At 45.3% G+C, this 23,648-nt stretch overlaps 1 protein-coding gene across 1 annotated transcript in view; it reads left to right on the top strand.

Moving 5' to 3' along the window:
• LOC128689036 (uncharacterized) overlaps window positions 1–23,648 on the top strand; it is a 184,147-nt gene that overhangs the window by 474 nt on the left and 160,025 nt on the right. The window contains exon 1 of the mRNA XM_070087428.1: window positions 1–1,076. This exon is cut by the window's left edge and continues 474 nt beyond it. Within this exon, the coding sequence (XP_069943529.1) occupies window positions 579–1,076 (498 nt within the window). The 5' untranslated portion in view covers window positions 1–578. The remainder of the gene's footprint in view (window positions 1,077–23,648) is intronic.

Below are 23,648 nucleotides of genomic sequence, written 5' to 3'. Positions count from 1 at the left end.
TGAAACGCTTTTCGTCGATACTGACATACCAATTGTACTCGCGTAGTACTCTTGGCACTGGAAGCAAGTCATCGAGGTGGGATGTTAAGGAGAGCGAGAGCAGAGCAGAGCCAGTCAGAGTGTAGCGTTGGTAGTGTGTGTGTGTGTGTGCGAGAGAGAGGGAAGCTCCTGTCATCACTCTCAGTCAACTACTGCCTCGGTCACACCTACTTTTTTCTCGCTGCTGAGCAGTAACTGATTTTCCAAGAGTCTATAAATGAAGTGATATAATGTAGTGTGTTAATGTTCATTTGTAAAACTGTGTGATTATAAACTAGTGAGTCTAGATATTCCCTGGAATAAAATCGTCTGCATGGAAACATGTGACTCTCAAGTAATGTGAAACATTGAAAGATCATAGTGTGTTTAAGTGCAATGAATAATGTAATAATTACTTTACTCATGGGAAGTCTTAAAGACGTATATCTTCCGCCAGTAATCTTAGCTGACAGAAAATTAATAATCTGAATAAGACAAATCTCTTGCTACGTGTTGGTAGAGTATGCCTTCCTCCAGTGAGTGTACTTGAATACATCCACATGGAGGGGCAGGATAACATCAACGTGGATTCACCTGGGGAGGAAGAGATGGACTCTCATCCAGAACCCAGCCCCACATTGGAGGAGTTCAGGAAGAGTCGTGGCTTTCGGCGTAGAATGTCAGAATCTGCTCGGGAGATTCCTAGTGAGGGGCTGTCCCGGCTGGCTCGCCTGGGCAATGGTATCCGTCGCAGGTTGTCAGGTTCCACCCGCGATGTGTCCACCACAGGGACAACAGCCGCTGAGATGGCTGCTGAAGGTAAAAGTGGCGGTAATGGCCTTCGACGCCACCTGTCTGCCTCCATGAAGGATCTCCTCCTCAATGGGGACGCCGAGGGTCTGGGCCGGCGACTGTCCCGTCGTCTGTCCCTCCTAGCTGGGACAGTGGCTTCTAGGGCTGACAACACCCGAGGCTCCCTGAGGGCTAGACTTCCTAACCTGCGGCGCTCTCGTACCTTCACCGTCACCCTCGTCCTCCCCGACTCTTCCCACAGGACAGTGAGTGTTGCTCTTTTGAGTATCCTCGTTTTAACTTATAACTTTGCATCTAATCGTATTGGGTCATTGCTTTTTCTTCGTGGCAAACATCATGTAATCTCGACACAGAAAAACATGCTTTCAAATGTCATCATTTTTTCCTCTGTACACTGAAAATATTAAATGTGTGAGCTTTATTTTTATTATATATGAACGTGACGAGAGGTGGACTGAAATCATTATTTGAAAGTGAATAAAAGCAATTTTGGTTTCTGTTGATTTCTCGCAAATCATTACCACAAACTATTTACAAGAGAATCAAGATTGTCAGCAAATGTATCACATGAATCTGAAGGGACGGATCTGAGGTGGTATGGGGGGTGGGGGAGGAATGGGTTATGAAGCCTTCGCCTCAAACAGACGGGTTAGGATCCAGCCATTTGCTTCATTGCTGAGACAGGTTCCAGTGTTCCTTGTTTCAGCTAGGATCTACCGCTTACAATGTGTGAGTTTAGAATTTTCCTTCACACTTCAAAACAGTTAGAATCTAGCCAATATACAGAGTGAGGTTAAGATATAGCCATCCCCCTGAGTGATTGGGTTAAGGTTAAGATATAGCCCTCCTGAGTGACTGGGTTAAGATATAGTCCTTCCCCGGAGTAACTGGGTTAAGATATAGTCCTTCCCCGGAGTAACTGGGTTAAGATATAGTCCTTCCCCGGAGTAACTGGGTTAAGATATAGTCTTTCTCTTGAGTGACTGGGTTAAACAACCTTGACCTAGCGTGACAGAATAGGAACTAGCCTTCACTCTTCTTGACTGGGTTAGGAACCAGCCTTCACTTCCTGTGATTGGGTTAGGAACCAGCCATCACTCTGCGTGACTGGGTTAGGAACCAGCCATCACTCTGCGTGACTGGGTTAGGAACCAGCCTTCACTCCCTGTGACTGGGTTAAGAACTAGCATTCACTCTGTGTGGTGACTGGGTTAGGAACCAGCCATCACTCTGCGTGACTGGGTTAGGAACCCGCCTTCACTCACTGTGACTGGGTTAGGAACCAGTCTTTACTCCCTGTGACTGGGTTAGGAACCAGCCTTCACTCCCTGTGACTGAGTTAGGAACCAGCCTTCACTCCCCGTGACTGGGTTAGGAACCAGCCTTCACTCCCTGTGACTGAGTTAGGAACCAGCCTTCACTCCCTGTGACTGGGTTAGGAACCAGCCTTCACTCCCTGTGACTGAGTTAGGAACCAGCCTTCACTCCCTGTGACTGGGTTAGGAACCAGCCTTCACTCCCTGTGACTGGGTTAGGCTCTACAGTAACTCTCACTTTATGTGACTGATATGGGACTCAGTCTTCACTCTGTGGGTGGAATAGGATCTAACCTTCCCCGGTCTATGACTGGATTAAGATTCAGCCTTGACCCTGCTGGGTCAAGGTGCATTTATGATCTCGTGAGTTATTTTCTCTTGGGTGTAATTATATCCTTGCTTCTAGTCAAGAAAAACTAGAGCAGTAGATTAAAATGCGTCTGCTGATTTCAATGGTGCAGTGAGTAGTGATCTTCAGTATCTCTTTGTTTATAATTTACATTATAAATTTCATCGAAAGATTGAGAACATTAGAACATAAGAATGGAGGAACATTGCAGAAGGCCTATTGGGCCATACAAGGCAGGTCCTTATCAAAACCACCCCTACCCAAAGCTACCCAAGAATTTACCCCGGTACCCAATGACACCAATCAAACCCAGCCCCTCCCACTCATATATTGAGGGCTGTAGACTGTTTCTTGAAGAGCTAAACTCGTGTGGGCCATACATTGGTCACATAACCACTGATCTTCTTGGTCGGGGGACGCCCTGGTCACATGATCGCTGGTCCTTTTGGTCGCAGGACGATTTGGTCACACGGGAACGGGTCACATGGTCACAGGGACCCCAGTGGAAATGAGTCACTTTGTCAGACTTGTTTGGGAGGATATCCTAGATAATTTTTTACACATATGTTACTATGTATAACTGCATTCACCTAAATTTGTATAACTGTACTTATGTGTTACTGTACCTAAATAAACTTACCGCTGGTATCAGCGGCGTCGGAGCACCCTGGTCACAGCACCAATGATGCTAGTAGTCGCGGGACGACCTGGTCGCCTGATCACAACAGGTGTGGGACCCGCCTAGCGACATGCGTGTGCACAATACCTCTGGATTGCAATCTCAACCCCATCAAGTATATCCACTCACGAAACCCATCATTACACGGTACTGGCCACCATTGAGGACCTAGCATTACGCTGTATTGTAGGTGTTCACACTTACGTTACGGATCGTTATGGGAATATTCTTGTTATTAAAGGCAGTAGCAGCAGGTGTGAGGGCTCCCCACACAGAATTCACTGTCTCGCTGCGTTATTTTCCTCTTATGGAGTGAACGAAAGCTTCAATTATGCATTAGTGAATGCTCGTTGGTGTTGAGATGTGTAAGTATATTCTTTTAAAAATCTATAATAGTTTTATATATAAAAATATATAGATTTGAACCACCTAAGATGGCGCAGTAAAATGAAACGATATGACTTATTTCCACTGACGATCTTATTATTTCTAATGAGGACAGTATTATTTCGACTAAGAACCTTATTTTTCCACTGAGGACCTTATTATTTCCACTGAAGATTATTATTGCCACGAGAACCTTAATATTTCTACTGAGGACCTTATTATTGCCACGAAGACCTTATTATTTCCACTGGGGACCTCATTATTTCCATTTCCATATCAACCTATTAAAATTTTTGATGAAGACTGTGATTTTTTAGATTTTGCCACCGAAGTGGCTAGTTTATTGTGCACCCCATATCCATCCTGTGGACGGTAGCGCAAGAACATATGGATACACAAAAGGCCTAGGAACTAGGCCTCAAAAGGGTTAACAGGTGTACAAACGGTTTTTTTTAATCTACATATCTATAGTTCACTTATCTGTTACAAGCAAATTTAGGAAATTTGCTTAGTATATCTGGTATCTTATTTTCATTAATAAGATATCTTGACATGTCACATAGGTTATTATACTGTCTATCTCTGTATTCCCCAATAAGTGGACAATTAAGCACATAGTGTTCAAGACAGTGACCATATGCCTGATCACATAATTTACATTTAGTTTGATCATCATCTGTGTGTCTCCCAAACTGCCAGAAGTACTTGTAACCAAGCCTAAGCCTGGCCACTACAACATCAGTCAGACTGTTCACATTGCAAGTTGCTCCATAAATATACTTATCTACCTTCATGTTATCATAGTGGGTTATAGATCTATTCAGGCTTCTAACTGCATTCCTATAACAATCATTTTCATTATTTACTTCTCTCCTAATATTATTCCTAATGCTAGACACAGATATACCAAAGTTATATTCTACATTCTCCTTCTGGGTACTCTTCTTGGCTAACATATCAACTTTATCATGAAGGAGTAATCCAATGTGTGATGGGATCCATAGCAATTATACATTAATTCCTTTGTCCTTGATTTTTGAGTATCTGTACCTGGCTTCTCCAATGAGCATGTTGTTGGAATCATTATATGAGTCAAGAGCCTTCAATGATGACATAGAATCAGTAATGATGATAGAGCCAAGCTCAGTGTCATCGGTTAGCTTTAGCGCCATTAGGATTGCAAACAATTCAGTTTGCATTGTAGACGCCCAGTTGTTAATTCTTGTGTCTAGTTCAACAAGTTTATTATCGTTCTTAACTAGGGAGGTGGCAACCAGAGCAGATGCAGCCCTGCCAGAGGACTCCTGTTTAGATTCATCAGTGTATATAACTTGTGATAACTTATTACTACCAGCTAGGCGAGAAATTTCTTCTTGAGCAGTTGCTTTAACAAGTGATTTAAGGACGGGATTACTAGCAATGAGCTTCTTGGGAGGGACTTGCAGGTATGTGATATTAAATGAACACATCTTCCATGGAGGGATGAAATGCTCTTGTTGTCTACAGTTATACAGTTCATGCAGGTTATAAAACTTAATGCATTTGCACGTTTTCACAATCCATTTAGATCTGTGTGTATTTACTTCGAGACACTTAGTAAGATTCACTGTGACAGTGTCTGGTTCATTTTTTAGCATTCTAATACCGAGTACAGTGTTAATCTCAACTTTGTAGATTTGGGACAGCCAAGAATAATTCTGAGAGCTTCATTTTGCATTAACTCCAAGGGTCGGAGAGAACTTTCTCTAGCTAATACCAACATGGGAGCAGCATAATCAATTAAGGACCTAACATAGGCTATGTACATCATTCTCACGATTCTCACATTAGCACCATAGTTGGGGTTGTAGTCAACAACAGCTTTGAGAGCATTTAGCCTATCTTTGCATTTCTTATTTAGTTGTGGTATAGTGGATTTGTTAAATGGTACATCTACACCAAGATATCTGTAATTAACACCCCAATAAATTAAAGAATAAAAGTACCCAATACCGTGTTTGGAACAATACACAAATAACCCGCACATAGGATCAAATTGCCTCACTGCTTGAACTCTTCACTCTCCCGTGGTCGTTTCTTCCTTTTCTGTTTTCTGCCCGAAATGCTTTGCATAACAAGGGGCTTTCTTTAAAGTAGTCATGTATGTCATTCACCTTAATTGTATAATAAACTGTATTCCACTTTATAGAAATAAAGTTAGTTTATGTTCTCGTTTTTCGATCATTTATCTTGGCTATTTATTCTTCACATTGTCCACCCTACGGTACCTGTTAAGCCTCGGGCCATCCATGTGTTTTAAAGTGTCTCTCCTCGTGTTTGGTATAAATTCTCCACAACTTCTCTTCACTGTATCCAGGTCATCTGTCATCCCTTTTAGCGTTTTACCTTCTATTTCCTTTGCCAGGAAGGTCCTCTTAGAGTTATAATCCTCCTATTTCTTAATCTGAATTCCTGTGTGTGTGTGTGTCTGTGTGTCTGTGTGTCTTTCTCTCTGACTTTTTCTCTGTCTGTCTCTCTGTCTGTCTCTATCTTCCTGTCTGCCTGTCTGTCTGTTTCCCACATATGCACCTCAACTTGTAACAATGAAGCCAAGTCCGTCACAGAAGAGAGCATGATGGTACTTGCAGAACATAACCAGTTGAAGGGACGTGGTGTCGCTAAACAAGGTGTGGCCTAGGATCAAACGAGGCTAATTAAAGGTGTTTGACTCCTCTCGCATCTTCAGCTCCTGTTAATTACCTTCACGAAACAGTTTCCTGTCATCACCAGACAATGGTGCACATTCCTTCTTGGAAGAAGAGGAGAATGAAGCTGGTGGCAATTCTGGTAAACACTGCCGGATGCATTAAGAATTGACAGGGAATTAACATAGCAGAAACTAATGAATATAGTATCACCGTTCCTTCTACCCTTCACTTTACAGGATTGGTTTCGTAGATCAGGCTATGGCATCTGTTAGAATAAGCTGAAAAACTCTACATGGGTTAAAGAATATCGTCAAGGGTTCCACTGTAGGGTTCAGTAGCTACTGTACGCCAGCTTTAAAATTTCTTCTATGACGGAACTGGAGAATTATCACTCAGAATGGCTTAACCCGCACAGCGGAGTGTGGGATAGGGTTTGGAGTGCAAAGATATGAATGGGAAGGGAGAGAAGAAGAGTTTTGAGTGTCGGGGGAAGGTTACAGTGCCTGGGGGAAAGTAAGGTGCTAGTACAGGCGACGTGCAGAAAAAAGGTCTCAGAAAGGACCAATCCATAACATACTAGGAGCACATTAAAATCCCTTCATTATTTCGATGACCTACCGCTAGAGGGGCATTAATGACCACCGTTTTGTAGACAGGTTTCAGACTTAACAAACCAGGATACAGTAGAGCACTGCCGACAGTAATAAAGAAAAAAGTCAGTTGGTGAACACGTTTTTATTGTGACATTGTTCCGTTCTACTGACTTGAAAGAACTCTATATAGGCGAAATGTAGTCACAATGAAATTCCATTCCACACCTGTGTCTAAATAAGCCAACCATCCAACCAACCCTCCGACCAGTAACAGCAGAGCTGTATTAACGTTGCTAGAATTATCCACAATATGTTAAGTAAAAGGGCACAAGTGCGACTAATGTGACATTTTATTGTGGCAATGTTTCACTCTCCAGGAGAGCGAAACATTGCCACAATATAGTGTCACATTAGTTGCGCTTGTGTCCTTTTACTTAGCACAATAGCAGGACTGGCTAAACCCTCCATGAAATTTTAGCCGGTCCGCCACTGTGTCTTACAATTTAGGAAAAAAAAATATAGTGTCTCTAATTCAAAATTTTATTTTTTTTAAAGGGGGAGGGGATGGGGGGTTAGGGGGTAAGTGCTAAACTCGCAACGGATATATAACACCTGGAGGAATGGGAGGCATTGAGGTACGATCCAAGGGAAGGGTGAGTCCAGTTCGTTGGAGCAAGAGCCCTTCACCGGCTTGTAGGAACCAATTTAAGAAACAGTTCATTGCAATATCAATATCTGATTATCACTGCTGCATTCATGGGTGTAGCGCTAAACCCGTAGGGGTCATACAGCTCCTTTGGTAAAGGGAGGGTATGATATATGAGGCTCGATTTAAGGAACTGGAGCATAAGTCCAGTTCCTAGGATCAAGAGCCCGCCTCCCCTCTCACCAGCAGATTATATATATCCCAGTCGAAGCCTGACGACGCTGGACCAAAGTGATATAATTTTCTAAACTGAGTTCGTGCTTATTCTAACTTGATTTCAGTATCGTAAAAAGTTTCTTTGGGGAGTCTTCCTAGCTCTTGATTTCTTGCCCAGCCACTGGGTAAGAGATCCCCCTTCGGACCAGCCACGGGCAAGAGAGAGACGCCTTCGGGCCAGCCACTGGGTAAGAGAACCACCTTCGGGCTAGCCACTGGGTAAGAGAACCGCCTTCGGGCCAGCCACTGGGTGAGAGAACCACCTTCGGGCTAGCCATGGGCAAGAGAGCCGCTCCAGAAGCAGAGTTGTGGCGCAGCACTGCAAAAAGGCTGAGTCATTCTCTGGTTATGGTGGAAACCGGAGCTTTTGAAGAGGAAATATTTCCGCCTTAGCAATGTGCGGTGAGGAGGCAAGTAATGAACGTTTCCTGTGTTGACGGAGATTGATCGAGGAGTTTGTGGAGGAGGAGCGATAGGAGAGTTTTGTATTATGGATGAGTTTGTGGCGAGTGAGTGTTCAGTTTCCAGGTGAGAGACGAGAGAGAATGAATGAATGCATTTCAGTGTGGTTGTTTACGGGACAGTGTAAAGACCTCTAATTTTTGCATATCCCATTCCAGTGGGATGCACTCTCTCTCTCTCTCTCTCTCTCTCTCTCTCTCTCTCTCTCTCTCTCTCTCTCTCTCTCTCTCTCTCTCTCTCTCTCTCTCTCTCTCTCTCTCCCTCCCTTCCCCTCTCCCACAACCCCTCCTCTTCCTCCTGTCACTGACCACATCGCTGTCTTTTGTTCCTCTTCTCTAATATTCTATGGCGCTGTCAGTTTTGTCTGTTACTGGATTCCACGACTCTGTGGCGCTGTCAGTCTCTACCTCGTCTCTACGACTCTGTGATGCTGCGTCTAGTCTGATCCTCTTTTTTTTCGACTCTGTGACACTGTCAGGTATGTATGTATTTCTTAATGTCTGCGAACCACGTTGGTATTGTGTTTAAATCTGTACCTGGGAGTAGTAATGTCTGAGGATCTCACTTTCAAGGATCACAACAGTGCCACGATCGCACGTGCAAAGAAAATGATAGGATGGATAATGAGAACGTTCAAAACGAGAGATGCCAAGCCAGTGATGATCCTTTTCAAATCACTTGTTCTCTCTAGGCTGGAATACTGCTGTACATTAACATCTGCATTCAAAGCAGGTGAAATCGCAGATCTAGTGTACAGATATCTTTTACTGCACGTATAAGTTCTGTCAAACACCTTAACTACTGGGAACGCTTGGAAGCACTTGACTTGTACTCGTTGGAACGCAGGAGGGAGAGATATGTCATAATCAACACTTGGAAAATCTTGGAAGGAATGGTCCCAAATCTGCACACAGAAATCACTCCCTACGAAAGTAAAAGACTGGGCAGGCGATGCAAAATGCCGCCAATAAAAAGTAGGGGCGCCATTGGTACACTAAGAGAAAACACCATAAGTGTCCGGGGCCCAAAACTGTTCAACAGCCTCCCGTCAAGCATTAGGGGAATTGCCAATAAGCCCCTGGCTGCCTTCAAGAGAGAGCTGGACAGATACCTAAAGTCAGTGCCGGATCAGCCGGGCTGTGGCTCGTACGTTGGACTGCGTGCGGCCAGCAGTAACAGCCTAGTTGATCAGGCCCTGATCCATCGGGAGGCCTGGTCATGGACCGGGCCGCGGGGGCGTTGATCCCCGGAATAACCTCCAGGTATCCAGGTAACACCTGTTTACATTCTTTATGACACTTAAGCCGTTGTCTGTTCTCACAAGTTATTGGGTCTCTCGTGAGCGCGTCTCTTCGAGCTCTGTGAAGGTACCCCTCAAGGAAGGTTCCTTGATGTTGGCGAGGGGCTCTTGATTTAGGGAATTGGATCTGTGCTCCAGTTCCCCGAATTAAGCCTGAATGCCTTCCACATCCCCCCCCCCCAGGCGCTGTATAATCCTCCGGGTTTAGCACTTCACCCTTGATTATAATAAAATAATAAATCTGTGAAGGAAATTTGTAATTGAGTGTGTGTGAGGGAGGGTAGGGAGGTGGTTAAACAATTATATCAGGTTTGTGTAACGTGTAATTCAAGGGGTCCAGTGCAGATACAGCACTCGCTAAGGTGTCAACAAGCAGGTGTCAAACAGGTGTCCAACGGGTGCCAGGAAAGTGTTGGGAAAGTGTCAGATATGTGGTGGGTGCCTGATTAAAAAAAAAAAAAATCCGGCCGCGCCACGCCTGGCAGTGTTTGCACCAGATCAGGTGTCTGCCGGCAGGCAGGCACTGACTTTCCCCCCTCCCTCCTCGTCCTCCTCCACCTCCTCCTCCTCCTCCTCCCCCACCCCGTCCCCTTCCTCAGGCACCAACCTGTAATATACTGCGTGCCATGTAAGACAATCTTTTCCAAACCTGTCTCTTCTGCGCTCCCCTCCCTTTCCATCCCTCCTCCCTCTTCCTCTTCCCCGTCCCCTTCCACTCCCCCTCCTCCATCTCTTCCTCTCCCCTCCCCTCCCTCTTCCCTTCCCCTCCCCACCCAGCCCCTCCCCCACCCAAGCTAATTCCCCTCCCCCAACCCCTCCCCCCCAGCAGGGGGCGACCCGCCTCCTCACATTCATACTAAACACTCAAAAGTGGTGTGTTCCTCCTTCGTTTCCCCCGCCGGTGCTGGAGGCTAGGGGCTGGGAGCTGGGGACTGGGGGCTGGGAGCTGGGGGCTGGGGGCTGACTTAGGGGACTTAGCAGGATGGCCGAGGAAATACTGTACTGGAGGGGCGAGGAGCAGGAGAGAGTGGAGGTGATGGTGGACGTGGATGGTCAACTTTGATTGTGATGTTTCGCTCAATGTAAAGCTTTGCGAAATCGACTTAATGTTAAAGGCTCTGCATACAGAGAAAAGTTTCACAATGAAGGCTTGTGTCTTGATTCTGTGCTCACCTAATTGTGCTCACCTAGTTTTGGTTGCAGGGGTCGAGTCACAGTTCCTGGCCCCGCCTCTTCACTGGTCGCTACTAGGTCATTCTCCCTGCTCCAGGAGCTTTATCATACCTCTTCTTAATGCTATGAGTGGATCCTGCCTCCACTACATCACTCTCCAGACTATTCCACTTCCTGACAACTCTGTGACTGAAGAAATACTCCTTAACATCCCTGTAACTCATCTGAGTCTAGAACTTCCAACTGTGACCCCTTGTTGCTGTTTCCCATCTCTGGAACATCCTATCTCTATCCACTCTGTCGATTCCTCTCAGTATTTTATATGTCGTTATCATATCCCCCTATCTCCCCTGTCCTCCATTGTCGTCATGTCGATTTCCTTTAGCCTCTCCTCGTAGGACTAGTGTCGTTGCAAACCTTTGCACTTTCTCTAATGACTTTACGTGCTTGGCTAGGTGTGGGTTCCAACCTGGTGCTGCATACTCCAATATGGGCCTGACGTACACGATGTACAGGGTCCTGAACGATGCCTTACTGAGATGACGGAATGCTGTTCTTAGGTCTGCCAGGCGCCCTTACTGCAGCAGTTATTTGGTTGATGTGCGCCTCAGGAGATGTGTTCGGTGTTATACTCACTCCAGGATTCTTTTCCTTGAGTGAGGTTTGTAGTCTCTGGCCCTCCCTGAAGGTACTCCGTCTGCGGTCTTCTTTGTTTTTCCCCAATCTTCATGACTATGCACTTGGTGGGATTGAACTCCAGGAGCCAGTTTATGGACCAGGCCTGTAGCCTGTCCAGATCCCTTTGTAGTTCTGCCTGGTCCTCCTCCAATTGAATTCTCCTCATTAACTTGACATTGTCTGCAAACAGTGACACTTCCGAGTCTATTTCTTCCATCATGTCATTCACATACACCAGAAACAGCACCGGTCCTTGGACTGACCCCTGTGGAACCCTTCTCGTCACAGGCGCCCACTCTGACACCTCGTCACGTACCATAACTCGCTGATGTCTTCCTGACAGGTATTCCCTGATCCATTGTAGTGCCTTCTCTGTTATACCTACCTGGTTCTCCAGCTTTTGCAGTAATGTCTTGTGTGGAACTGAGTCAAAAGCCTTCTTACAGTCCAAGAAAACGCAATCTACCCACCCCTCTTTCTCTCTCTCTTGTCTTACTGCTGTCACTCTGTCATAAGAACTCCACTACGTTTGTGACACAGGATTTCCCGTCCCTGAAACCGTGCTGGTTGTCATTGATTAGCTCATTCCTTTCGCTCTTCTTCTGATAATCTTCTCCGTGACTTTACATACTATACATTTCAGTGACATTGGTCTGTAGTTTAATTGCTTTGTGTCTGTCTCCTTTTCTAAAAATTGGGACTACATTTGCTGTCTTCCATACCTCATGTAGTCGCCTATTTCCATAGAAGTGTTGAAGATTGTTGTTAGTAGTACACAGAGCGTCTATCCTCCCTCTCTCAGGACCCATGGAGAGATGTTATCCGGCCCCATCGTCTTTGAGGTATCTAGCTCACTTAGCAGCCTCTTCACCTCCTCCTCGGTTATATGTATTGTGTGTATTGTTGTATGTATTGTATGTATTGTGGTGGTCTTTCTGGAGTCCCTTCTGTCTCCACTGTGAACACTTCTTTGAATCTCATGTTGAGCTCCTCACTTACTTCTCGGTTGTTTCTTGTGATCTCCCTTCCTCAGCCTGATTACCTGGCCTTTGACTGTTGTTTTCCTGTTGGCTTTCGCTGCTATGTCATTTTCAAATTGTTGTTAAACCTCCCTCCTTACCTCAGCATATTCATATCTGGCTCTACGACTGCTCTCCTTATTCTCCTGGGTCTTTTGCCTTCTATACTTCTTCCATTCTCTAGCACACTTGGTTTTGGCCTCTCTACACCTTTGGGTGAACCAAGGGCTTGTCCTGGCTTTCTCGTTATTTTTGTTATCCTTGGGCACAAACCTCTCCTCTACTTCCTTGCATATTGTTGCCCCATATTCCATCATCTCATTTACTGATCTCCCTACCAGTTCTCTGCCCCACTGAACCTCATGCAGGAAATTCCTCACCTAATTGTGCTCACCTAATTGTGGTTGCAGGGGTCGAGACTCAGCTCCTGGCCCCGCCTCTTCACCGAGTGCTACTAGGTCTTCTCTCTCCCTGCTCATGAGCTTTATCATACCTCATCTTAAAGCTATGTATGGTTCCTGCCTCCTCATGCCTGTGTAGGTCCCTCTCTTGCAGTTTGGTTTCATTCGTCATGCCCTTCCTGCTTCCCTCTTCACTTATAACTCTACTATGTATTCAAAGGTCGAAACCACGTGGTCATTGGTCCATAGGGGTCTTTCATATGTGATGTTCTCATTATCTGCACTACTCGAGGTGAATACTAGGTTCAGTCTTGCTGGGTCGTCCTCTCCTCTCTCTCTCTCTCTCTCTCTCTCTCTCTCTCTCTCTCTCTCTCTCTCTCTCTCTCTCTCTCTCTCTCTCTCTCTCTCTCTCTCTCTCTCTCCCTCTGGTAGTGTCCCTTACGTGTTGGTACATGAGGTTTTCCGGTACCACCTCCATCATCTTAGCCCTCCACGTTTCTAGGCCCCCATGTGGGTTCAGGTTTTTCAAGTCATTTTCATTGTGATTGAACTCACCCACAATCAGCAGCTTTGCCCTGTTCACATGAGCCCTTCTGGCCACTTCAGCCAGTGTGTCAACCATCGCTCTGTTACTCTCATCATATTTTTGCCTTGGCCTCCTGCTGTTCTGTGGTGGGTTATACATCACTGCAATTACCACCTTGGGACCTCCAGACTGAAGTGCTCCTATTATTTAGTCTCTTGCTACTCTTCTGCCTCCTCTCTCCAGCTGCTCAAAATCCCATTGGTTTTTGATGAGAAGTGTCACTCCTCCACCTCCTCTATTCCTTCTGTCTTTCCTCAGGATCTGATATTCATTTGGAAAGATGACATCTGTTATTCCTGTGAGCTTGGTTTCTGTGAGAGCTATGATGTTCGGTGATGCCTTTTTAATTCTTTCATGCCACTCGTCCCACTTATTAGTTGTTCCATCAGTTTCCTCTCCAACACTGTGTTCTGGGGGGTTTGTGGGGGCTGGGTTAGCGAGGGACCTGGCAGGGTGCCTGGACTTTACCTGGAGAGAGTTCCGGGGGTCAACGCCCCCGCGACCCGGTCTGTGACCAGGCCTCCTGGTGGATCAGAGCCTGATCAACCAGGCTGTTACTGCTGGCTGCACGCAAACCAACGTACGAGCCACAGCCCGGCTGATCAGGAACCGACTTTAGGTGCTTGTCCAGTGCCAGCTTGAAGACTGCCAGGGGTCTGTTGGCAATCCCCCTTATGCCTATGCCTATGCCAAATCAAAATCGAGAACAACGTCCAGCACCGGGCCCCCACCTAAACAAGATGGGCCCCACACAGATGACAGCAAGGAAATGAGCGAGCCACCCAAGTCCCAACATGACTCAGTCTCCAGCAAGCCGCCAACCAGACTGAGAGTCGAAGATCAAAATGATTTTTTTATGAGAGAGCCACAAAACTTGATCAACACAAGCCTATCCGATGTTATCCCGACGCCAAACGACCTCGAACAGGCGACAAATGACATGCCCATGCACTCTGCCCCAGGGCCAGACTCACGGAACTCCTCGCTCATCAAGAACTGCAAGAACCCCCCATCACGAGCCCCCTCCATCCCATAGAGAGGGAGCACGGACACGGGGGTCGTCCCACAGTTACCAAAAACAACAGACACAGCCCCACTCCACAAAGGGGGCAGCAAAGCAACAGCAAAGAACTACAGACCAATAACACCAACATCCCACATCACAAAAATCTCTGAAAGGGTCCCAAGAAGCAAGACCACCACCCACACAGAAACCCACCAGTCACACAACCCAGGGCAACATGGGCTCAGAACAGGTCGCTCCCGTCCGTCTCAACCACCGGACCACCACGACAAGGTCCCAAACGCACTAGAAGACAAAAAGAACGCAGATGCAACATACACAGACCCTGCAAAAGCCTTCGACAAGTGTGACCATGGCGCAACAGCGCACAAAATGCGTGCCAAAGGAACAACAGGAAAAGTCGGTCGATGGATCCACAACCTCCCCACCAACAGAACACAGAGACTAGCCGTCAACAGAGCAAAGTCCGAGGCAGCCACGGCGAAAAGCTCCGCTCCACAAGGCACAGCACTCGCTCCCATCCCGCTCCCCACCCCCACATCCGACACAGACAAGGATGCCAGCCACAGCACCGCGTCCCCCCCCCCGCAGACGACACCCGAACCCGCACAACAGCGTCCTCCACCACAGACACCGCAAGGCTCCAGGCGGACACCAACCAAACCCCCCAGCGGGCCGCAGAAAACAATATGAAGCTCAACGATGAGAAACTTCAACCACCCAGACACGGTAAACACGAGGAAACCAAATCTTCACCAGAGCACAAAACAAATTCCGGCCACAAAACAGAGCGAAACACCAACGCCAAAGACCCGGGAGCGACTATGTCGGAGGATCCCACCCCCAAGGACCACAACACTGCATCAATTGCATCTGCCAGAAAAATGACAGGATGGACAACGAGAACCCTCAAAACCAGGGAGGCCAAGCCCACGATGACACTCCCCAGGTCACCCGTTCCATCCAGGCCGGAACACTGCTGCACACCAACAGCACCCCTCAAGGCAGGTGAAACTGCCGACCCAGAAAATGCACAGAGAACCCTCACGGCGCGCACAACGGAGACAAAACACCTCAACCACTATGAGCGCTTGAGGCCCCCAAACCCGCACTCCCCGGAACGCAGGAGGGAGAGATACATGACTACATACACCTGGAAAATCCCAGAGGGACCAGCACCGAACCCGCACACGAAAACCACTCACCACGAAAGCAAAACACTTGGCAGACGATGCACCATCCCCCCAATGAAAAGCAGGGGCGTCACCAGCACGCCAAGAGACCACACAACAAGTGTCAGGGGCCCGAGACCGCTCAACCGCCCCCCAGCACACATAAGGGGGATTACCAACAGACTCCTGGCAGTCTTCAAGCTGGCACCGGACAAGCACCCAAAGTCAGTTCCCGATCAGCCGGGCTGTGGCTCGTACGTTGGTTTGCGTGCAGCCAGCAGCAACAGCCTGGCTGATCAGGCTCTGATCCACCAGGAGGCCCGGTCACAGACCGGCCCGCGGGGGCGTTGACCCCCGGAACTCTCTCCAGGTAAACTCCAGGTATGTATGCTGGGAGGCAGGTGCTGTGGGATTCCACTGTAGTGTGGGATGGGGACTTTGAGAGTGGATTGTGGTTTCTATTGGGATAGCATGTTTAGCTGTGGGGTTCTGAGGGTGGTTTTTTGTGTGCTTTTGCTTGTTGTCCTCTGCTGACTGTCCATGTCTCACTTTCTAGCCCCTTTCGTTTCTGTGTTCTCTCCCTCAGCTGCTGTCCTGTTCTTGTTCTGTCACAGTTTAGGAACACCCTCTTGTATGTTGTTGACTCCTGCAGCCTTGGTTTCTCTTGCAGGATTTTGTTCTGCACTGTTTCTGCCTTGAAAATCAGTTTGACCAGCTGATTTCTCCCCTTCGAGTACCCCCCTATTCTATGAAAATTTATTATCTCAGTCATGTCCTCCTCGCCTATTTCTTTGTTGATGTTTTCAATCTCATGTTTTTCTCTCTGCTGTCTTTCATTGTGTGTCCTCCCTTTGCTCTCCTGAACCACATGAATAAAAACTAATGTCTCCCTCTCCTCCTCTCAGGGTGTGTGTGTTCCTGCGCCGAACACTTTGACCCCTTGGGTGTGTGGGCGAAATGGATGGGTGGGTTTGTGAGCTGGGTGTGTAGTTGAGTTTTGGATCTGGGTTCCCTTGCTCTATGGCTCCGTGTAAACCATGTAAGTGGAGTGAATGGGTTGACTGGTTTGTTGGGGAACTCACTGATGGATTAACAGGAGTTGTGAAGCTCATTGATGGGTTGGCAGGTGTTGGGAAGCTTACTGATGGGTTGACAGATGTTGAGGAGCTCACTGGAAGTGGGCAGGTGATGGAAAAAGAGGTTAATTACATATCTTAAGTAGGAGCAGCATATCATGGCGGAGGGGGTGAGGCGCTACTAGAAGGGGTGGTGATAGGGGGGAGGGGGGTGTACGATTGAGGTAGAAAGGAGAGGTCAAGGAGGTAGATAACCTATGTTAATCAAGTGCCGCTGAGATTATAAATACTGGTGGCACTCACAGCTTAAAGATAACTTCGCGTAAATGGCACGAGGCTACAAGTTACTGAATTAGGCCTTTATTTTGTAGACGTTTCTCCAACACAGGGGAGAAACGGAATTCTGCAAAGGAGATAATCAGTACCTCAGCCTTTCGGAATTGTTTACAGAAGACGGTAGAATACTACCCGGAGTCTACCTGGAGGGTGTTCCAGGGGGTCAACGCCCCCGCAGCCCAGTCCATGAACAGACCCCTTTCGAGATGGATAGGTGGGTTTGTGAGCTGGGTGGGTCGATAAGTTTGGGGTCTGGGTCCACGTGCTCTGAGGCTCCGTGTAAACCAAAATAATATTAATAATATTAAAATGCCAAAAAAAAAGGGTAACTAATGGGCCCTAATAATTAACTATTAAAATTTCACCTTATGAAGCAGGAAACCGGTCACACATAATCACACATTAATATATAATGATATACTGAATAACAGTAGTGAAGGGAAGACAGACGCTGCAGCCCCTGGAGTCATGTTTTCGTTGTTCGTGGCTCCGGAGATTACCATTACAGTCTGTGTTTTCGTTATCTATCTGGCTCTAGAGATTATCACCAAAATCTGTCTTTCTCACATGTCTGGCTCCAGAGATTATCAGTACACTCTATGTCTTCGTTATCTATCTGGCTCCAGAGATAATCATTAAAATCTTTATTACCTGTCTGGCTCCAGAGATTATTATCTTGTCTGCTCCCTAAAACGGATGACAGAGGCGAGACAAACACAACAAGGACGAGAGCAAAAGAAATATAACCTAAACATAGCAAAAAATTATGAGGGGTCCACCCACTATTGTTTTCTATGTCCTAGCGTCTTTTCGGCCTCGAATCTAGGATTGCAACCCCCATGACTGACCATTTCTGGGGTTGCAACCCCCATGACTGACCATTTCTGGGGTTGCAACCCCCATTTCTGGGGTTGCAAACTCCCATGATTGACCTTTTCTGAGGTTGCAACCCCCATGATTGACCTTTCCTGACAACCGTCTGACCTGACGTGGGCAATTGCCTGTGGGGAAAAGATCTGTTGACACAGCTTCCCCCACCCTCTATCTCGAGGCCCTTTCGTGAAGATTGCGTTACCGTCTTCAGGAAATGTCTCCTGACTCGGGTTTCAGCCATGTAATCGGCTTAGTGGCTACAAAAGCAACAGATAACATTTGTGTCTTGCAGCCGCAAAGGCTTCTCATTGTAGTCCCTGGCATCGTTCCCTCTTTTTTTATTGTATTTAGTAAAACTGGGAACCCCCGCAGTATGCGGTTCTAAGATTTATATCAGATCTATAAGACAGTGACCCAACTGGAACACCTGCAGTGTGCGGCTACCCTATTCTGTATGATATTTTCGTTGTTTGTGGACGACTAACTTATTGTATGAGTTAGTGTGGGAAGAAAAGGTAATTATGTTTCCCCGCTCATATTCCATTACATAGGATGGGATCTGGTTGGTTGACAGTGGCAACAGCTGACAAATAATCTCGCCATTTCATGACCTTGTATATGACCTGTCTTTCTACGAACCTGGCCTCATAATGTCTCTGCTCATCAAAGTACACTTTGTAATTGGTCCAAGTCGGACCGAAACGTCGTCGTAAGCTTCTCTCTTTTATGTGCGGGTTATTTGTGTATCGTTCCAGTCACGGTATTGTGCCTTTTTTGTTATTTAAAGTACACTTACCTGATAACGCTCAGCCTTGCGCGAAGCGTTGTCTTTTTTTTTTTTAAGATTATTCGCTTACTAGTGCCTTTATTTCCTGGATGGGTCCTCGCTTCCTGTCTCAATTCCAGCTGGAAGAAGACGAGGAAACTGTTATGTTGGGTAATGGAGTGGGCAGCAGCGGCCACTAATACCGTGTGTAATAAAGGATAATGACGGCCCGTAAGACCCTTAATGGACAATAAATCCTAATTAGCGCAATTATATCAAAGTTTCACTGCTATCATAGAGGAAACATATTGTAGACCATGGACTTGGGTGATTAATGGTTTGCTACAATATCCAACATATGGTCTGATTAGAATTAGAAGCATATTCTTATAGATATGTTCTCTGAATTAAGAGAAAACAACTGTCTGCTTTGTAAATTGCCTGTTTTTTTCAAGTTGATTCAAGTAGATTTTCCCTTGTCTGTCTTTGAAATGAACGAAGAAACCAGTTAAAAACGAAAGAAAACGCTGTTAGATTAGGTTTTGTAAATCTGAGTCACTTTGAAATAGGCTGGGTAAAAGTCTATCGACTTCACGAAGGTCATTACGGCTGGATGTCACCTGTGTACCACCTGTCAGTGATACTTCCGTCCCTATACCCATCCTGTGAAGAGTAGAGTGACAGAGAATGTGGTTACACAAAGGCCTATGGAAAAGGCAGCAAAGAAATTAACATGAATCCATTTTAATGTGAGATCGTCATTGGGGCAGTTGGTTGCGGGGGAGGGGGGGGGTGAGGGGAGGGTCAGAGGTTCAGGAGACCTTCCCATAGTGATGAAAGCCGAGAGAAATTAAGCAGGACACTGACAGACAATGTCATTATGTAAATTACACAGTGAAAGACACTCATAAGCAGTGAAGTTGAGACTCTCACATTACACTCACCAGGAAGTTGGTCTTACCTGAGTGTTGCATCTTACTTAAAATATTTTATGCCTTCACGTTCCCTTCGAGGAAGGTACCTGGTGAAGGGATTTTGATGCGAACAATCGGAGGTACCTTCCCCCTTCCTCCGATCAAACATGTTTAAGTCTCATTGCCCAAGCGCTGTGTCACCCTTAGAGGTTTAGCGCGTCAACTTCCTTATGATAATAATATGGCATGCTGTGGTAAACGTAAACACAGATTTTTTTTTTTTTGATGTTTTTCTCAAAGTTTTTCGTCTTTCTCTTGTTCCTGCAGACACAATGTTTTAATGGGGCAACTTGACAAGTTCCTGAGGCCGGAATGCATGCATTGAGCACTAACAACCTGAATGATATAGGCTATTTGCAAGGAGACAATTGTGGGACCGAGCCGCGGGGACCATATTTCCCAGAAACCCTCCTCAGATAACCTTCGGTCCCTAGCTTCCCCTCTACTACTATGCTTCTGTGCTTCCAATCTTTCTTCCTCATTTCCTTTTCCCTACACCCTCCCCAATATTTCCCTATAATATGCCCCATCCATCTGAATCTCCTGCTCCACAGTTAAAAGAATAGGCGACCTTATTTTACAGTCTGGTCCTGGCAACTTAGTAAACCTGATCCTGACAGCAGGTTCTCACTTAATATTACTGGCTGTTGTCATACATCTGAATCACATTTTGAGGAGTCTTGGCTCTGGTCGACAGCTGCACCAGTTGTTGCCAGTTGATGCTTCATTCACTCAATTCGTCTGAGTGATTTTCCTGATTATCGTCTGAAGGATGATTCTCAGCTTGCTTCAAAGTTGTTATTTTTTTTTACAAAAAGTGAGGAAAAGCCTGTTTTGGGGTGCTAATATTGTTTTTAAACTATTTTAACGAGTTTTAAAGTTAAAGGGTTAGTTACGTTTGCATTGTATGAATGAGGGTTAGGACAGGTGTGTTGTTAAAGGTAGCTGGAGGAGGCAACGCTGACAGGCGTCTTGTCAGCCACCTGCTGCCTCTTTTGTGACTCTCGGCTGCCACACACTGCCATGTTCCCAACACAGGCACCAACCACACAAAGCTGGTATCACCTCATTGTTACCTGTAAAGCTAGTCTTCACAAACTAAGGAAAAGTGTGTTTCAAGGAATAATAAAGATAAGGGTTTTAATGGAACACAAACCGGGACTCGGTTAACACCTGGCTAGTTTATGTATATATATATATATATATATATATATATATATATATATATATATATATATATATATATATATATATATATATATATATATATATATATATATATATATATATATACATGTCATATATATATATATATATGTCGTGCCGATTAGGTAAAATTTGCGATTATGATTTAAATAGCAATGCTGTTCTTGCCGAATAAGGCAAGCGAAAACTTGTGCATGCAATAATTTTGCGAAAATCATTCTGAACCTAACAAAAAAATATATTTTATTGTGTTTGTTTATTATTAACTTATTGTAATAAGATTTGGAAAGTTTTCTAAGGTTATTTTGGTACAAAATTATTATTTTTTACATTAACATAAATGAAAAAAGTATATCATTAAACGTACAAAAGAAAATTTTAGGAATCACTTAATTTTAAATGAATTCTTGGTAATTGACCAATTTTACCTATTCGGCACGACATATGTACAGTGGAACCTCTGTTTTCGTATGCCCTGGTTTTTATAAGATTCGGTTTCTACGACTTTTTTCGTCGAAATTTTGTCCCAGTTTTCGTACATCCCCTCAGTTTTCATAGAGTTGACAATGGTCCGCCATACGAAATGTGTCCACCTGCCCACGCCCACATAAAGCACCCCACGCATTCGAACTTAGTCTGGCTTTGTTTCTTGTTGAATGAGCATTACCCTCGTGCCTTCATCTGAAACATTTCGTAATAATTCATTGTATTTTGTGCTTGTTTATTGAGTGTGACTGCTAAATAAGCCACCATGGGGCCAAAGAAAGCTCCGAGCTCCCTTAGAAAAAGAAGGCGAGAAACATGGTAGAATTCAAGAAAGAACTCATAGCAAAGTACGAAAGTGGCGTACACATGGCTCTCGCCAGGGTGTATGGGAAGTCTGCATCAACAGTCAGTTCCATCCTGGTAAAGAAAAAAGAAATCAAGAAAGCTAAAGTTGCAAAAAAGGTAAATGTGCTAACGAAACAGAGATCGCAAACAATCGAAGATGTTGAGAAGTTGTTGTTGGTGTGTATCAGCGAAAAACAGATAGCGGGAGATAGTGTGGTGGAGGCGATAATTTGCGAAAAAGGCATGCGGATCTCACAAAGAAAATGCCTGGAACAAGTGCTGCTGTAAGTGAATTTAAGGTCAGCAGAGGCTGGTTCGACAAATTCAAGAAGCAAACTGGCATACACAGTGTGGAAAGGTAGGGCGAGGCTGCAAGTTCGCACAAACACGGGGCCGAAGAATTCGTTGATGAATTCAAGGAGTACATAGAGGCTGAAGGATTCCTCCCCAACTAGTCTTCAATTGTGATGAAAGAGGCCTCTTTTGGAAGAAAATGCCAAACAGGACCTACATCATGCAATAGGAAAAGGCACTGCCAGGATACAATCCTATGAAGGATAGGCTAATTATTTTGTTCTGTGGTAACGCTAGTGGGGATTTCGAAGTTAAGCCTTTACTGGTGTATCACTCTGAAAATCCCAGAGTGTTCAAGAAAAATATGTCAACAAGAGTAAACTGTGTGTGATGTGGATGGCTAACAATGAGGCATGGATCTCAAGGCAAATTTTCATTGAGTAGGTCAATGAAATGTGTCGGTTTTTCAAACCATTCATCACAACTGTCAGACACTGCAGCATCTTGGGATCTTGTTACAAAGAATTCTTCAACACTTGTTCAACCTTTGGACGAAGACCTACTTCGACTAGTGGATGGTACCACTATGACCCCGCCTCCACCTGCTTCACGTCACCTCACTACAGTATATAAGCCACGTCTACGGCCCTATGCTGTACATTCTACAAGATTGATGGACTGAACACATCGACTCCAGGTTGAGGGACTGATTACCTCATTCTCCTCCTCTCCTTACGCCTTCCTCTTTGTATTGGACTGATGAAGCCACTGTGTGGCGAAACGTTTCCTGAATAAAGATTCCCATATGTTGCATAAGTGTCTCAATCTTCAACTTGTCGGTTTTTCAAACCATTCATCACATCAGGTCAATGAAATGTTTTGCCCGAGTGTGGAGAAATACATCCTGGAAAAGCAATTTCCACTCAAGTGCCTCCTGATAATGGACAATGCTCCTGCAATTCACTAAGGTGTTTGAGGAGGTAGATCATGGTAATGAATATGATATTGTGTATATGGACTTCAGTAAGGCTTTCGATAGAGTTCCACACCAGAGGCTATTGAGGAAACTTAAGGCACACGGAATAGGAGAATTTTTTTCCTGGGTAGAGGCATGGCTGACAGACAGCAGAGAGTTTGCATAAATGGGGAGAAATCAGAATGGGGGCACGTCACAAGCGGTGTTCCTCAGGGATCAGTGCTGGGCCCGTTGTTGTTCACAATTTACATAAACGACATAGATGAGGGAATAAATAGCGACATAAGCAAATTTGCTGATGACACCAAAATAGGCCGTCCAATTCATTCTAATGAGAACACTAGGGCACTCCAGGATGATTTGAATAGACTGATGCAATGGTCGGAGAAGTGGCAGATGCAGTTTAATATTGGCAAATGCAAAGTTCTAAATGTTGGACAGGTAAATAACCATGCCACATATAAACTAAATAATGTAGATCTTAATATTACTGATTGTGAAAAGGATTTAGGAGTTCTGGTTATCAGTAATTTAAAACCAAGACAACAGTGCATTAGTGTTCGCAATAAATCTAACAGAATTCTTGGCTTCATATCTAGAAGTATAATTAATAGAAGTCCTCAGGTTGTTCTTCAACTCTATATATCCTTGGTTAGGCCTCATTTAGACTATGTTGCACAGTTCTGGTCACCGTATGACAGAATTGATATAAATGCTCTGGAAAACGTACAGAGGAG

Source organism: Cherax quadricarinatus, chromosome 21, assembly GCF_038502225.1.
Source record: "Cherax quadricarinatus isolate ZL_2023a chromosome 21, ASM3850222v1, whole genome shotgun sequence".
NCBI classification, from domain to species: domain Eukaryota; kingdom Metazoa; phylum Arthropoda; class Malacostraca; order Decapoda; family Parastacidae; genus Cherax; species Cherax quadricarinatus.
The sequence above is the reverse complement of the archived record's forward strand: the minus strand, read 5'-3'. Positions and strand labels throughout refer to the sequence as shown.